General features: G+C 42.2%; 1 protein-coding gene across 2 annotated transcripts in view; it reads left to right on the forward strand.

Moving 5' to 3' along the window:
• NOD2 (nucleotide binding oligomerization domain containing 2) overlaps positions 1-15,886 on the forward strand; it is a 75,843-nt gene that overhangs the window by 46,813 nt on the left and 13,144 nt on the right. The window contains exons 7-9 of one of the 2 annotated variants that reach the window (XM_029608523.1): positions 2,368-2,451; positions 11,034-11,117; positions 11,217-11,300. In XM_029608523.1, the coding sequence (XP_029464383.1) occupies positions 2,368-2,451; positions 11,034-11,117; positions 11,217-11,300 (252 nt within the window). The remainder of the gene's footprint in view (positions 1-2,367; positions 2,452-11,033; positions 11,118-11,216; positions 11,301-15,886) is intronic. The other variant, XM_029608524.1, reaches the window with a different exon arrangement.

Here is a 15,886-nt window from a genome sequence, read left to right on the forward strand (position 1 = left end):
TTGGACAAGGGCATTGGATAATGTATGAGGCCCAGCTACCTTTGCTAGTATTATAGACTGTGTGAAGAAAGCAATTAGCCAATCATGTGCCATTGTTATGATATGTAACATGGTATTATAAGCAATTTAAAGATGTCAGAGTTGACCACTGGGGTGTTGGTTTTACTTTTCCAATATTTTCAGTTTTTAGTCCCATAATCTTCAAAATATCATCTTGACTGTTTCTGGATCAGTTTCTTCTTTAAGTCTATTTCCTATACTGCTAATAGATTTGGGGGGCCTATGTGTTAATGCACATCTGTGATAAACTGCTGTTTAAGGGGGTATTTACCTAATGAATGATATGCAGAGCACTGCTGTATTGAGCACATCACGTGTAGCGCACCAGTGCCTTGCATATCATTAGCAGACATCGCTTCTCGAATTTGCCCAAAGTGGAGGGGGCCAGTCAGTGAGAGCCTCCCCTCCACCAAAGTCAACCTCCCTTCCTCTTCTAAGTCCACCTTATTACCACAATTCTCTTCTCCCCCCGTCTTACACCTGGTAAGGCTCCTACCTCCACAGAACCGGTAAGGTTGGAGGAGGGAAAGAAGGAAAGTAGTCCGCCTGCTTTCAAACAGTCGCCTTGCTTCATCACACTGTGAACCATGTCTGATGTACTAAAGTCGCGTTAGCAACATCGCTACATCAGCATTGCTTAACATGCACGTTAGCCATAACACTTTAGTGCGTGGGCACCTTTATTAATTATATTTTCATACTTATTTGGAATAAAATATGTTCAGTTTGAATCCACTCTTTGGTTGAATACGCCATGTTTATGTGTATCAATGTGATGCATACATAGGATGCTGATAAGGATCAGCATTGCAGCACCTCCCGTTAAACTCATAATGATGGAAGTGGTTAAACAGGAATGAAATAAAATCTAGAATTTAAGACCTCGATAAACTTGTTTACTCTTTAGCTGTCAACTAAACTATCCAGAGCAACATTGATTCTTGGGGGAAAAATCCATCCCACTGTGCAGTGCAGATGCGGTGGAAAATTCCCCTCCCTCTCAGAATTTGAAAACTCTATGCAGAATCTGGCACGGCAGGTGGGGAAACGGTAAGGACAGCAGCCCCATTATCAGTCCGGCGTGGGCTGGAAGGAGACGGCAGCGATGGTGGCTTCAGGCCACATCGATGAGAAGGAAGTAGACAGCTTCCAAGCTGGGAGAGTAATGGGCAGCTAAGGTTCAGTTGGTAAGAGAGTGGAGAGGAGCTGAGTGGCGTTTGGGCTGTGGGGGAGAAGGAGAGAGAAGGGGGTAGGGAGTGGGGGAAAGTGAAGAACAAAAAGATAGGGGTGTAGCCTGTGGAGGGAGAGGGGAGATGGTGGGGGTTGGGCTGGGAGGTGGGAGAATGTAAAATGGGGTGGACAGCATCAGGCCTAGGTGGAGGATAAAAAGAAAGGGATGGGTAGGGCCAGGCAAAGGAGGTCATGGGAGCAGGCTTATGATGTATTATTACAGTCCTTGAATTCCACAGCAGAAAATGTTTAAAATTCTGCATATTTGAGTAATACCTTCATTTTGGTATTGCAGTTTAAATTAATAAGTGCCCAAAAACGGTGAATATATTGTGCCATTTTGACAAAATAAGAGGAATTTGAAATTATTTGGCACAGAATTTCCCCAGGAGTAAATGTTGCTATTGCTTTCTTGGTCTACCTTGGTATTAACAGAACTTGTAATTTTTTTCCACTAATTTTTTTCCATTAACAGAACCTGTAATTTTTTTCCACTTCTTGATCAGAGCTTGAACAATACTGATTAGCATTTTCAAATCCCTGCATATCTTTTTATATCCCTTTCCTGATTTATAAAGTTGAACTGCTTTTGCTCGCAGATCCTTTTTGGAATTCTGTGAAACTCCCATGGTTTTTATTTGTCGCAACCGTTCAACCGGTCTTAGCCGCTCTTAAAGGAAAGAGGTCCATATGGACCTGTGCAGAGCTCTGATGGCTATAAAATAGAAATTGAGGGGGTTGTGGTAGCTTGTTGGTTCTGATACTGTTTGGTAGCACTGGTGAGTTGTTGCTTTGGTGATTTATCTTTTATTGGACCGACATAAAAAGATGTAGCACCTTTAACTTTTGAGACCACATAAGCCTCTTCATCTGTGGTCCCAAGTCCTCAAGTACTACAGCCTCTTTAGTGATTATACTTTTCCATTAGTACATATGATTGTAAACTGGCCTGGATGACGCAGAATAGGTGCAAATCCTGAAGTGCTGCCAAGTATTTATTAATTCCTGAAAATGCAATTTGGAATATAAGTGCATATCTTTTTTTCTTATTCTTTTACATGTTCTGCCTTATTCAAGATTGGGAAACAATCACATCACTGCAGTTGGAGCAGAAGTGATAGCCACAGGATTAAAAGTTAACAAATCTGTTCAGTATTTAGGGTGAGTAGCAATTTTAAATGTAATGCTTGACAGCAGAGGGCATTGAAGCTTAATTTTAATTTATTTATTGCATTTTATAAAGACATTCAAGCAAAAACTTGAGAAGAAAACAACGACATTACAGCAACCTAACAAGCAATAACCTGAAACCAAATCTTCAATTAAAACAAATAAGAAATCATATATGCCATATATATGATCCAGACACGTTTCCATATAGAAATATAAAATATCTTACAGGTAATACTAGCATGAGGGGGATATTAATCCTTTATGAAGGACTACGTCCAACCAATATGAGGTCAGCTGGCACTCAAAGACAGAATCTCTTCCACAGTAGGCAGTTGATCAATAAGAAATTTAGACAATTGAGATGGGTGAAAAGAAAATCTAAGAAACATCATGATATTTTATAAGACGTTCGCATGGATACTTCAAAATGAAAAGGGCACCCAGCTGCAATACTCTGGGCCTGGTTAGGAGGAGCTGCTTACTCCTTTTCTGCGTTTATCTTGCTAAATCTGGAAACACTCGAACTTTTAGATGGAGAAAAGATTCCAAACGATGTCTAAAAAAAACATTTTAAGAATCAAGTCCCTATCTGATTCAAGTAAGGCGGAGGCAAAGTTGCTGGCCGAGCTTTATCGGACCTCTGAGATATTCAAATTACCAGAATGTACAGGTGGCAAAACCTGCATATTTTGTCCTTCAGGTTTTTTCTTAAAAGGTGGTAAATAGTAAATTCTTGTAGGAGGAATCGCTTGTTCCAGCACTTGTAATGCCTCCATTGCATATCTCTTCCACATATCTTTTGCCGAGGTATAAGGAACTCTGGGAAAGTTAATAAAATGTAAGTTCCTTCCCCGGATTTGATTCTTCAGATTTTCAGTCCTGTCTGTCAGGCCTGATTTTCTTTTATCAGCATTTGTTGTTGTTCCATCGTATTCCCCATAATCTTGTTTTAGAGACTCACTCAAACACCTAGTAGCTATATTCTATTTAAGGATTTAACTTTATTTTTAACCTCAGTAAGTTTTTTCACCACTAGCTTTAACTGAGTCAATAAATTGAAGTTGAAAGTCAATCACTTACCATGACAAAGGGATTGATTGAAGATTTTTCCGTTAAAGAAACCAGTACTATGGCGAGACTTCTCTGACTAGCTGCTCCTGAAGAGCCAGCAATGTTCGTGCCGGGCTCTGGGGCAACTGTCACAGAACCCCCTGGTCTCAGGACAGGGCTCACAGGTTGCGGCGTCATCAGTACGCACCGAGTATGATCGCAGTAAGAGGAGTCGTGCCACAGCAGGGTTTACAGGAGCTGTCCTTTCAGCCAGAGATAAAGATGTTGTTGAATCAGGGAAGGAGTCAAGTATTTCTTCCTCTCAGCTGACTTCCAGCGATTCCCTTCCCGGCAAACAAACCTTTCGCCCAACAAAGGGACCCTCTGGAGGGGCAACCGAGACCTCCCTATCCTTAGCCCTTCTCTTGCGGCCGGAATGAGGCATCGCAGACCCGAAGTACATTCGAGAAGAAAAGAGGTTTGCAACCCTGTGCAGAGCTAGGTCGCCATCTTGGATCCAGATTAATTTTGAAGTTGTCGCTGCTGCAATTTTTAAAACACTAGCCAAGCATGAAAATATTTGATTCATTGACTAGGTAAGATTGTTAAAATAACAAGAAGCTCCACCCAGAACTAAAAGAGAGAGAGAGAGAGAGGGGGTATCCATACCTGTGCCTTGTTTAATGTAATTAATGTTTGTTTATAGTCAATGAATTTCTTAGCTTGTGCATTTCATCTAGAGCTGCACCGAATTTGGTGGTTACTGAAGTATGGGGAAAGCAAAAGAACTGTCAAAGGATCTGCAAAAGTAGTTCAACGTTATAAATCAGGAAAAGGATATAAAAAGATATCTAGAGATTTGAAAATGCTAATTAGTACTGTTCAAGCTCTGATCAAGAAGTGGAAAGTTATGGGTTCTGTTAATACCAAGGTAGACCAAGAGAGAGATTTCAGACACAACAGGAAAATTTGTCGGGATGCAAAGAAAAACCCACAAGTAACTTCTACTGAAATACAGAATTCTCTGAAACAAAGTGGTGTGGGTGTTTCAGCATGCACAGTAAGGAGATACTTGAACAAAAGCGGGCTGCATGGTAGACTTGCCAGAAAAAAGCTTGCTTACAATACACCAAACAGCACCTAGAGAAGCCTCAAAATATCTTGAACAAAATAATTTGGCGTGATGAGACCAAAATTGAACTTTATGGTTGTGACCGTAAACAACAAGATCTGTGAAGAGAAGTCCACCATCCCTACCTTGAAGCATGAAAATGGATCTCTACTGTTTTTGGTGGTATGTTAGCACAGGGAATTTAGTCAAAATTGATGGCAGGATGAATGCAGCATCTTATCAGAAAATATTGGAGGGGAATTTGCATTCATCAGTCAAGAAGCTGGGCATGTGGGGTGCACTTTGACTTTTCAATGTGACAATGATCCGAAACATAAGGCTAAATCGACCCCCCTCAGTGGAGGTTCTGGAGTGGCCATCACAGTCTCCTCTCGTCAATTTCATTGAGCCACTTTGGGGAGAGCTCAAACATGCAGCTCGTGCTAGACGACCAAAGAATTTACAGGATCTGGCATCTTTTTGCCAAGATGAATGGGGCAGCTTTACCACATGAGAAGATAACGGGCCTCATTCACAACTATCAAAAGACTGCAAGCTGTAATTGATGCATAAGACAAAACATGAACTTTTTGACTAGGACCATTTTATTTCCCTTATTACTATGGTTTGTTTGATTGTGCTATTCTGTAATGCATAATAGTTTAATTTGAAACACATTAACAATAACAGACGTGTTTTGTCTGATCACGCATGTTTTCTTAAAATGCTACACATTTTACAAATTCTGCCAGGGGTATGTAAACTTATGAACACAACTGTATATGGATCTGAAAAAAATACTGTCCCGCTATACATGTCTTGGACTGGGTAAGGCATCAAACCCCAAATTATTAGCAGAGCCACTGTTTCCTGTGGCAGATTTTTCAGGATTCTGTGGCAAGGGATGCAAACTATATGGCAGGTTATTCCAAATTCTTTGGCAAATTTCCACAATTTTGCATAAAGATTTGCCATTCTGACTATGCAAAAAAAAAGTCAACATTTTATTGAAAACATTCACATTTTTAAACTATATTTAAGCTGCATACAATACAAAACTCGCCATTTACAAAAATCAGCTATTCGTCAAGTAAACATAAGTTCAAAATTTAATTGAACACTATCACTTTTATTTTGAATTAAAATATAATGCAATCATTCTTTTTATAATTTCCTGAGAGTCTTCATTGTGTCTCTGAATATATAAACTGATGTATGCTGAAGCTACATGCAACATCAACAGAATTCTTCATACTACATTTTATTTTTATTAGAATAAATAAAGCTACTTATTCTGCAGTTCTTCATAAATCATTGTGGATTACAATCAACATACACATTTAAAAACAAATACATACAATAAAAGCATACATAAATATAAAATACAACCTAACTATTAAAAGCCTCTAAGAATAAGAATGCTTTCACCATATTTCTAAATTTTAAATAGTCTGATTCACTGTGTGTTCTCCCAGGGCGTAGAATTTCAAGTTCAGGACCTAAAATTTGAAAAAGCCTCAACTCCTGTAACATTCAGGTTAGCTGCTGACAATGCTAGGACAAAGTAAAAACACAGAGATGCAGAGTGCAATGAATGGTTTGGCATATAACATTTCATTATATGCTTTAGACAATCTAAATTAATGAATATATGAATAAACTAAATTTAATTCTTTGAGTAACTGGCAATCGGTGCAAATCTTAAGTGAGGAGAAAAATGCTATCTCTGACTTGTAAACTAAGAACTGTCCTAACTGCAGCATTTTGGATTAATTGTAAAACATATAAAAGTCTACATTCAAATGCCGTTTAGATGGATAACTTAATAGTTATCCATCTAAATGGCTGATTAGGGACCCCACAGTAAATATTTAGGAAAACCCCTATGTAACGAATTGCACTAATCTAAATGTGATAGTACAAGAACTACTAACCGAAAATCAAGAGAAGAACGTCATGCAAAGGTTTCAATAGTCCTACCCCAAATGTTGTGCTTCAGTTACAAACTGTAATGCACCACGGCCTAGTACAGGTAACAATGGGACATCTGGAAAGGGTAGAAATCTTAACCACAACACTGAAGTTTTAGTGTAATTAGTTTGGAGAGAATGATTTAAGTTCTTAATTTTTATACTCTTAAATTGCTGATTAAGAGTCAGCAAGGAATTCTCAGATCTTGTTACCTGGGAGATAAAATTGGACATCGTTGGCATAAATCAGATATATTTGTATTCAGGATAATATCGCACCTAAACGTTTTATGTAAAAAAAAAAAGTTGGAAAGAACTGCAGATGTGGATAACCCCTGTGTGTTTTAAAATACCAGCCAGATCGATTGTCATCCACCTGAACCTGCTGAGTTCTTCCATAAAGAAAATAAATGAACCACTTTAAAACACTGCCTCTGATACCAATCTCAGACAGCCTTTTGTTCAATTCTAAATGCGAAATCGTATCAAAGTGAAACTAATAAGGTTGTGTTCCGAAAAGGTAGAGGAACAGAAAACTGACAGTCATCTAAAATACAGTAATCCATTAAAAAACCCCATAGAGTTGTTGTAAGACCCAGTTTTCTAAAATCTTTGCTAGTGAACATAAATTGGAGATACAGTGGCTTGCAAAAGTATTTGACCTCTTAAAAAGTCAGCAGATGTGTGTATTACAAATGACACTTACTCAGATTGTTTGACAGTATGTTTGACAATTTCCTTTAAGAGCATACTGGATTGCAACAAAGTCACAATTCATTATTCCTTAGCGTTCGGGTAGGTCGGTCCCAACGAGTGGGTTATAGACCTCTGCCAGCAGATGGAGACAGAGCAAAAGCTGACATCATGGTTATATGGTCCTGCCCCATCAGTATTCTCCTTCTCCAGCAGATGGTGGACTTGGAAAGGAGATGTTTGTGTAGCACTGCTTGCCTTCTGAAGTGATACCATGTGGTCCCTCCCTCAGAGTGCCTTCAGTCCGGTAGCCTCAATTGGCGTGGACCTAAATTCCAATTAGCGGCGATGAAGACTTTAGCCCACTCCCTGTGTAGCTGGGATCTGTTCTGTTCTCAGCCAGGGAGAGCTGAGCTTTAGGTGAAAGTTAACTTAAAAAAACCCCACAAAAAACCAACCCAGCAAGAGAAGGGTCCGTTTTCTCGGCATTCGGCTGTCTCATTCATGTTTCTGGGGAGTTCTGTGAGGAGAGAGTGCAGGTACGGCGGGTTGAGCAGCCATTTTCGTAGGCCCTGCTCCTGTTCTTTTCCCACTTTGCCACGCGGTAGGCCATGGAGTAGTTTTGCACGCTTTTTTGCTGCAGGCAGTCTGCGTGCACTTGCGCATCTGTGTGTTCAGTTTGGGCGCTCTTCCTTCTGGACACATGCAGTGCATCTAGTTTAGGGGACTGTACTGGGCATCCAGTTCGACGAGCAGCCTAGGCGCGTGGGCTTGGACACATTTTTTGGGCGTCCATTTTGGGCGTGTTTGTACGCTCTGGGAAAGCTAGGCATGAGCCTTCGTCATTGGACTGTACTCTTTTATAGCATGACGCCCACGGCAAAGAAAACTAAGTGCCTATCTATCTGTGCTGCATGCCCCACCAGGGCCATTCAGCTGGAGCTTTCTTTAAGCCTGTGTTAGCGCTGCCTGGATGCCCAGGAAAATTTGTCTCCTTCCGATTTTGCCGACGATGGTCCATCTCTTCGGTCTGAGGAAAGTGGGACCGAGGGAGATCCTGCAGGGGTGTCCCCTCCCCTGATTGGTCCACGGGGTCAAATCCTCAGGGGACATTGGCTCACAGGTCGTCAGGTTCGTGCCTATGGGGCTTGGAATGGATCAGTCCTTTTCCTGGGAGGAATTTCTACAGGGCCGGTCTTCTGAAACAGCAGTTCCTGCTAAGGTAGGTCCATGAACAGAATGCTCCTTCGCCTGTCTCCACGATCAACTGCCATGGCGCAGTGCGGTCTGACAGAGCTCGCATGCAGGATGATCAGGATAATACCAATGATGATGGTGGTGGCTCTCCTGGTGAGAAAGGGGACATTCCCCTAGATTTGGAGCCATATAGAACTGTTCTACAGAGAGATGAGTTGACAGGTCTGATATCTCAGACCCTGAAGACCTTCAGAGTGGCTGGGTCTGACTCCTTGGGGACACAGAAGGAGGATCCTGTTTTGGTCACCCTGTGCAATGCTTCCTGTTTCTTTTCCCTCTTGGATGCCATCTAGGAGTTGATTGATCTGGAATGGAGTATGCCAGAGGCATCTTTTAAAGGGGGAAGTGTCTTGGCAGGTTTATACCCTTTGGATCCGTAGGTCAGAGAGCAGTTGCATTTCCCTAGGGTGGATGCTTTAGTGTGTTTTGTCACGAAATGTATCACCATCCTGGTAGAGGGAGGTGCAGCATTGAAGGATGCTCAGGATAGGAGGATTGAGGCTATCCTGAAGCAAGCCCTTGAGGCATTAACAATGAATTTATAAATTGCTTCTTGTTGCCCTTGGTAGCTTGGGTTACCTTGCATCTTTGTCAAGAATCTGGTGGCATTGGGTCCGATCTGGGACCTATGGTAGAACCAGGAGCAGTCTTCTTGGCTGATGCGTGGTGTGATTTTGTACGCACAGCCTCCAGAGGAGCTGCTTCAGTTATTTTGGCCAGGAGGCAGCTGTGGCTGCACAACTGGTCCGCAGATACTATTTCAAAATCCAGTCTGATACTTCAAAGGCTTGCTTTTGTTTGGCAGTGAATTGGAAAAAATGGCATGTAAATGGGGAGAGACCCAGGTCCCTCATTTGCTCAAGGATAAGATGCCAGTTTCCTGGACTTTTCGGGCAAGTGGTCACTCTGGAGACTACCAGTGTTTTTGGTCTGATAGGGGAGGTTCTTCCCAGAGATTCTGTCCCTTCTGCAGGTCATAAGAATATAAGAACATAAGAAATTGCCATGCTGGGTCAGACCAAGGGTCCATCAAGCCCAGCATCCTGTTTCCAACAGAGGCCAAAACCAGCCACAAGAACCTTGCAATTACCCTAACATTAAAACCCATGCTACTGATGCAATTAATAGCAGTGGCTATTCCCTAAGTAAAATTGATTAATAGCCATTAATGGATGTCTCCTCCAAGAACTTATCCAAACCTTTTTTGAACCCAGCTACACTAACTGCACTAACCACATCCTCTGGCAACAAATTCCAGAGCTTTATTGTGCGTTGAGTGAAAAAGAATTTTCTCAGATTTTTCTGAAATGTGCTACTTGCTAACTTCATGGAATGCCCCCTAGTCCTTCTATTATTCGAAAGTGTAAATAACCGAGTCTCATCTACTCGTTCAAGACCTCTCATGATCTTAAAGACCTCTATCATATCCCCCCTCAGCCGTCTCTTCTTCAAGCTGAACAGCCCTAACCTCTTCAGCCTTTCCTCATAGGGGAGCTGTTCTATCCCCTTTATCATTTTGGTTGCCCTTCTCTGTACCTTCTCCATTGCAACTATATCTTTTTTAAGATGCGGCAACCAGAATTGTACCCAGTATTCAAGGTGCGGTCTCACCATGAAGCGATACAGAGGCATTATGACATTTTCCGTTCTATTAACCATTCCCTTCCTAATAATTCTTAACGTTCTATTTGCTTTTATGACTGCTGCATGTTGAGGGCGCTATTAGGTGCCGCGGGTTGGACGCGCGTTTTCCGCCCCTTACTGAATAAGGGGTAAGGGAAAACGCGCGTCCAAGAGCAGGCTAACAGTGCGCTCCGTCGGAGCGCACTGTACTGTATCGGCCTGTCTGGCAGGGCGTCCCAAGCCTGTCCTCTGCAACAAGTCGGATGTTCAGCATATCCGCAATGAACATGCATGAAATGGATTTGCATACAAGGGAGGCCACTATATGCAAATTTTGTTTCATGCATATTCATTGTGCATATCTGAAAACCCAACTGGCTGTGGGGTTCCCAGGACAGGTTTGGGAAGCCCTGATCTATGGAGTATATAGTAAACTGTATGTAAGCAAAGAGATAAAATAGTTGTAATGTAAAGATGGAAAGTTTTTTTTGTAATTGCAATATAACGTGTATTTTCATGCTGCTAATTGCACAAGAATAAAACCTACTAGCAGAATTATAAAGATGCAATTGGCAGAACACTGGCATGACGATAACAGTGCAGTTCGTTGCCAACCAAATTTGTTTGTTAGCTTGATTTATATTCTGTTTCAAACATTTAGATATTTTAAAATAGAATAATCATATAGAGGTTAGCCCTTGGTTCTACCATCAGTAATTTTCCTGTAGGCATAATGCTGGCGTCAACCTTTGCAGAAGTCTTGAAAGACTCGTTTTATTCATGTGCCTCCCTCCCTCCAATTTCCAAAATTAGAGCAGTAACTTTTTTTTTTTTTTGTGGCTAATTTAATTGTTTGGAATTTTTAGGCTATGGGGTAACAAAATTGGCGATAATGGAGCTCAAGCGATTGCAGAAGTTCTACACGACAACAGGAGCTTAATCTGGCTGAGGTAAAACATAGACCATAAATCTTCTTTTCATACATGAAATAATGCAAAGCCACCAGCAAAGTTTCAGTCTTATTTTTATGTTTTCTTTGCTTTGCTTAGTCTAGTTGGTAATGACATTGGGAATATTGGTGCTCAGTCGTTAGCTTTGATGCTGGAGAAGAACACAACATTAGAAGAACTTTGGTAAGTAGAAATTGTATTTTTTTTACATCTTTATAATAAACTAACCACATTGTTTCACTTCTTTACAAAGTTCTACTTGCCTTCATGAGCAGAATTTGCTTCCTGTCCTAGTCGATCTGTGGGATGGGAGATGGCGGTGCTTCCTTCCACCCTGCACAGGTTGGCATCATACTATGGTTTCTTTTCTCCTTCCTTTGATAAAGAGTCATTCTCGGGAGTACCACAAAATCTCATTTCACACCTTAATTGCCTGCCTGGTTGCTTCCTACCCTAACATAACCTTAAAACCTATTTGAGTGCCAGTGCCCTATATGTTTAATGGCTGACGCAGGCAGAACCTGAGGCTGAGTAGGCTGCGGCCCCTATACGAAAAGAGCGGATACCAAAGAGACTAAGGTTGTAGAATGGGATAAGCAGAGAGGATTCTTGAGTTTGTAAAAAAATGGAGAGAGCAGAAAACATGACCTAGCATTCATAGTGTTGTACTCGCCTGCTCAGCAATGAGTGTGGAGCTGCCAGAATATATGACAAAGAGGTTAATATGTAATGTTAGAAATCCTAATGGAAACACAGGCATCCACATGGCCGGGTTGCCTCACAGACTGTGATGGTAGAATCAACTAACAGCTGGGACTGGCAGGCTGCACACTCTACAGTTACTAGAAGACCCAGTGGGAATGTAGGCGATCGTATAGCTGGGTCTGACCAGCAGGCTATGTAAGGGACTTGGAAAGCTTGTTCAGATCAGGGATGGGAACATTCAGTCCTTGAAGGTCCCTAACCAGTTGGATTCTCAGGATAGCCTTAATGACTATGCATGAAATAGATTTGCATGCAGATCTATCTAATGCATATTCCTTAGGGATGTTAGGAGCCCCTGATGACCACCATTGCCCAGTTTTAGATTACACTGTGATGATGGCATCAGATTAGCAGCTGAGTCTGGGCTGCATGGAGGCCTAAGAGGCTGGATGTTTGGACAACAGTCACACTGGTATTTCTGGTTACTTTGATTATTGCAGAGCTTTGTGTTTAGGCATGGAAACAGTGGATGCTAAAGGAAGTTAAGCAGAGATCTTTTATGCTCTTCTAATCAAGATGGTGGATTACAAAAGAGGATGATAGACTGACCTGCATAAAGAGAAATATTGCTGGTGGTCACACACACAGGTTGGCAGCTCGGTTGTATCTTTTAGCAGTGTGGACAGAACTGGGCAGGCTGGATGGTCTTTCTCTGCAGTCATTTACAGAGTGACCATTTACTTTTGTAAATGCTCAAAGACAATGAATATCCTTATTGTGTTCCATGTTACTGTTACTGTTCTCAAGGGATTTGGTGTGTATTCCCTAGGAGTCCTATTGCTAACCTGACTATCTTAGTTCTGATATAGGGGTCAGGACACTGGATGAAGATCTGGCACTTCTGGTCTTTGCCATTAAGAAACCTGATATACCTGTTACACACGAAGTTCTCAGTTCAGTGTAGTCTCATAAGTGGATCACACGATTGCCCTGAATAGACCACTGTTCCACAGCTTCATCACACGCGTGCGAGAGTTCCCATGCTAGTGCAGCCCCCATCCCCATCCCTGTTCTCATCTGCTGGAGACATCTTCTATGGTCCTGCATTTGGTGTTTGTCTTCATTTTCAAAACAAATACATCTTGATATCTTACGCAGGTTTTTGGCAGTTGTTTCACCTTTTTCTTTTTACACATCTTTGTTCTCTTAGCTGACATGAGGATTTGGGAGTTTTGTCTCTTTGTTCCAGACAATTAGCATTGTTTGTTGTTTTTTTCCATGTCTTCAGTTATTTATCTTCTTTGAAGATTATTACTTTGCTTTTGCTGTGTTCTCTCCTTCTTTTTTTTTTTTTTTAAACATGTTGGCTTCAAGTTTTGCCCCAAGTAGAAACAGATGATGTCCAACACAAAGTTGCTACAAATAGTTGGGAGAAGGCTACGATGCCACAAATATTTACACACTAGCGTTGCGCAGAGTGCTTTGCGCCATGGTCCTTGGATTTTCAGGCAGTGGGGCTGCAGAGTTGCTGGCTTTCCAGAGAGTCCTACTAATCTTACCCTTTGTAGCAGAAAGAATTAGGCAGGCCTGTGCATCAGTCCAGTTGGACCAGCACTGGGTGTGCCCCAAATTAACACCAGCATATAAAACTTTCAGAAGGCTAACCAACCTTCTTGGTATCTGCCCTGTTGAAATGCTCTCCATCCAACATTGTGCCTCAGCCTTGCCTCTTCAAAATACGCACCTTCCCTCCAGGGTCGCCTTCTCTAGTTGATCCCTGATAGACCTGATAGCTACTCGTTAACCTTACAGAGAGAGAGAGAGAGAGAGGTCAGTTCTACAAACCCCTTGGTGCCGCCTGGTTCTCATGCTGCAGGAAGCAAAATTTTAGGCTCTGTCAATCTTCGACTCCAGGATCAGCCCTCTCAGACTTAATGTTTAGTACATCCGTTCTCTATCGTTCTGAAGAATCCTGTGGCTCTGCATATAAATCTGAAATGTTCTTCGTTGCCTCCTCAAATACCTGGATGCTCTCAAAGATGAGGTGGCAGCCCCTGTCCACCTTCAGGTTATACAGAAAAGGATGTGGGAAATTGCACAGTACACTTTCTGTCAGTAAGAATGCGGATACCAAGTGCCATGTCTAGTCAGCTGAAGGCTTTGGGAAGCTCCAACTGCCACACCGAAGTGTAGTTGTCAAATTTGCCCTAAAAGGGGCCAGGAAATTGAGAACTCATGCTTCATTTTCTCTAGGTTGGGATTCTGAAATCCTGAACCTTATGATGATTTTTTTTATTAAAAATGCTATGCTCCAGTCTCAAATGGCATTGTATTAAATCTGTATGATGCTCTATATGATGCAGTCATTTTACACCATTTTTGGAAGAAGCTTAGAAATTCGCTTGAAGGAGAAACCAGAAGAAATGGGTGGAATTCTCAGTTTATTCAAGGCTAGTGAGGTATGCCAAAAGCACTTGGTCTGTTGGACCTGTGATGCTTTTGAGATGGTATCAAGAGCCTCTGCTATAAGCATTGACACCTGCAGCTTCGGGGAGCTTCAGGGAGGATTTGCAGGAAAGGTTCGCTGACATGCCTGGCAGTGAGGGTAATTTCCTTGGATATAAGGTCAAGGAGATGTATCTTATGAAGGAAGGAGAAAAGAAACCATAGTATGATGCCAATCTGTGCAGGGTGGAAGGAAGCACCGCCATCTCCCATCCCACAGATCGACTAGGACAGGAAGCAAGAGAGACGGAGTCACTGGTACCATATTCACTACGTGCAGTGCTTTCCTTAGCGATTAAAACAATGCAAATTGCTGTTAACACTGCCGGCGACCTTTTGTTCATTGACCGCGGCAATAAACTTTTACACAACCAGAATCCAGCACAACATTGTCTGGCATACAAACCGATTACAGCACAACATAGTCTGGTATAAAGTCTTAGAGACCATCAGATGCATCTCCCTTATATTTAATCCGTGCATTCAGTATTCTTATTTGATGAACTCAAGCCCCTGACGCAGCCCTACTGTAAGAGGGCGAAACTCGGCCAGAGTCTAGCTTTTTAAAGACACTTGTTTCTATAATAAAGAATCCAAAAATTGGACATTTTGGCTTCTAATTTTCAACTTGTTGCCTCCATGAACAGTACAGCTTTGCACTGTCCCCTCCTCCTTACCAAAGGTGGTCTCTGAGTTTCACTTGAATCAATCCATCTCCTTACAGTCACCGGAGGGACACAAGGACACAGAAAACCCGCCTTCTTTGCCATCTAAACATTGGCAGACTCCTAGTGCAGTACCTGGAGCACTCTGAACCAGTGCGCAAGACAGATCGCCTGTTTATTCTTCATGGCAGGAAGAAACAAGGCAAAGTGGCTTCACAAGCTACCAAAGCTTGCTGGATCAAGGAAGTCATCAAGGCAGCTTACGTAGAGGCAGGGAAGCCTTTACCCCTTCAGGTCAAAGCTCATTCTACTAGGACCCAGGCAGTATCCTGGGCGGAGGCTAAGCTACTGTTGCCCGCTGACATCTGTCGAGCAGCGACATAGTGTTCCCTACACACCTTCTCCAAGTTCTACCACTTGGACGTCCAGGCTCGAGAGGACGCAGCCTTTGCAAGGCAGTGCTAACTGGAACATGGACAGCCTCCCGCCCCATTCTGCAGTAGCTTTTGTACATCCCACTGGTCCTGAGTCCATCTGGCTATACGCTAGGAAATGGAGAAATTACTTACCTGATAACTTTGTTTTCCTTAGTGTAGACAGATGGACTCAGCAGCTCAGGAGAGGCACCAAGGAATCGCCCATGAGGTGAACCTCTATTCCATATGAATATGGGTAAGCCGATGCCCTACCCCTAGTTCAGGGCATCCACAATATGGCTGGTTTTGATGCTTACGTTGGTTGAGTACACTGGCGGTCTCCAGTTTTTAATCAAGTTTTGTTAACCAAGGGTTTAATCAGGTTGTATCCAAATTCTAATCAAGTTGTTCGATATATATGGCCACAGTGGCTTTTCAAAGAAAATACTGAAGAGCTGAAGTCACTGCAGGGGTCTAT

The sequence above is a fragment of the Rhinatrema bivittatum genome, chromosome 7 (genome assembly GCF_901001135.1).
Source record: "Rhinatrema bivittatum chromosome 7, aRhiBiv1.1, whole genome shotgun sequence".
NCBI classification, from domain to species: Eukaryota; Metazoa; Chordata; class Amphibia; order Gymnophiona; family Rhinatrematidae; genus Rhinatrema; species Rhinatrema bivittatum.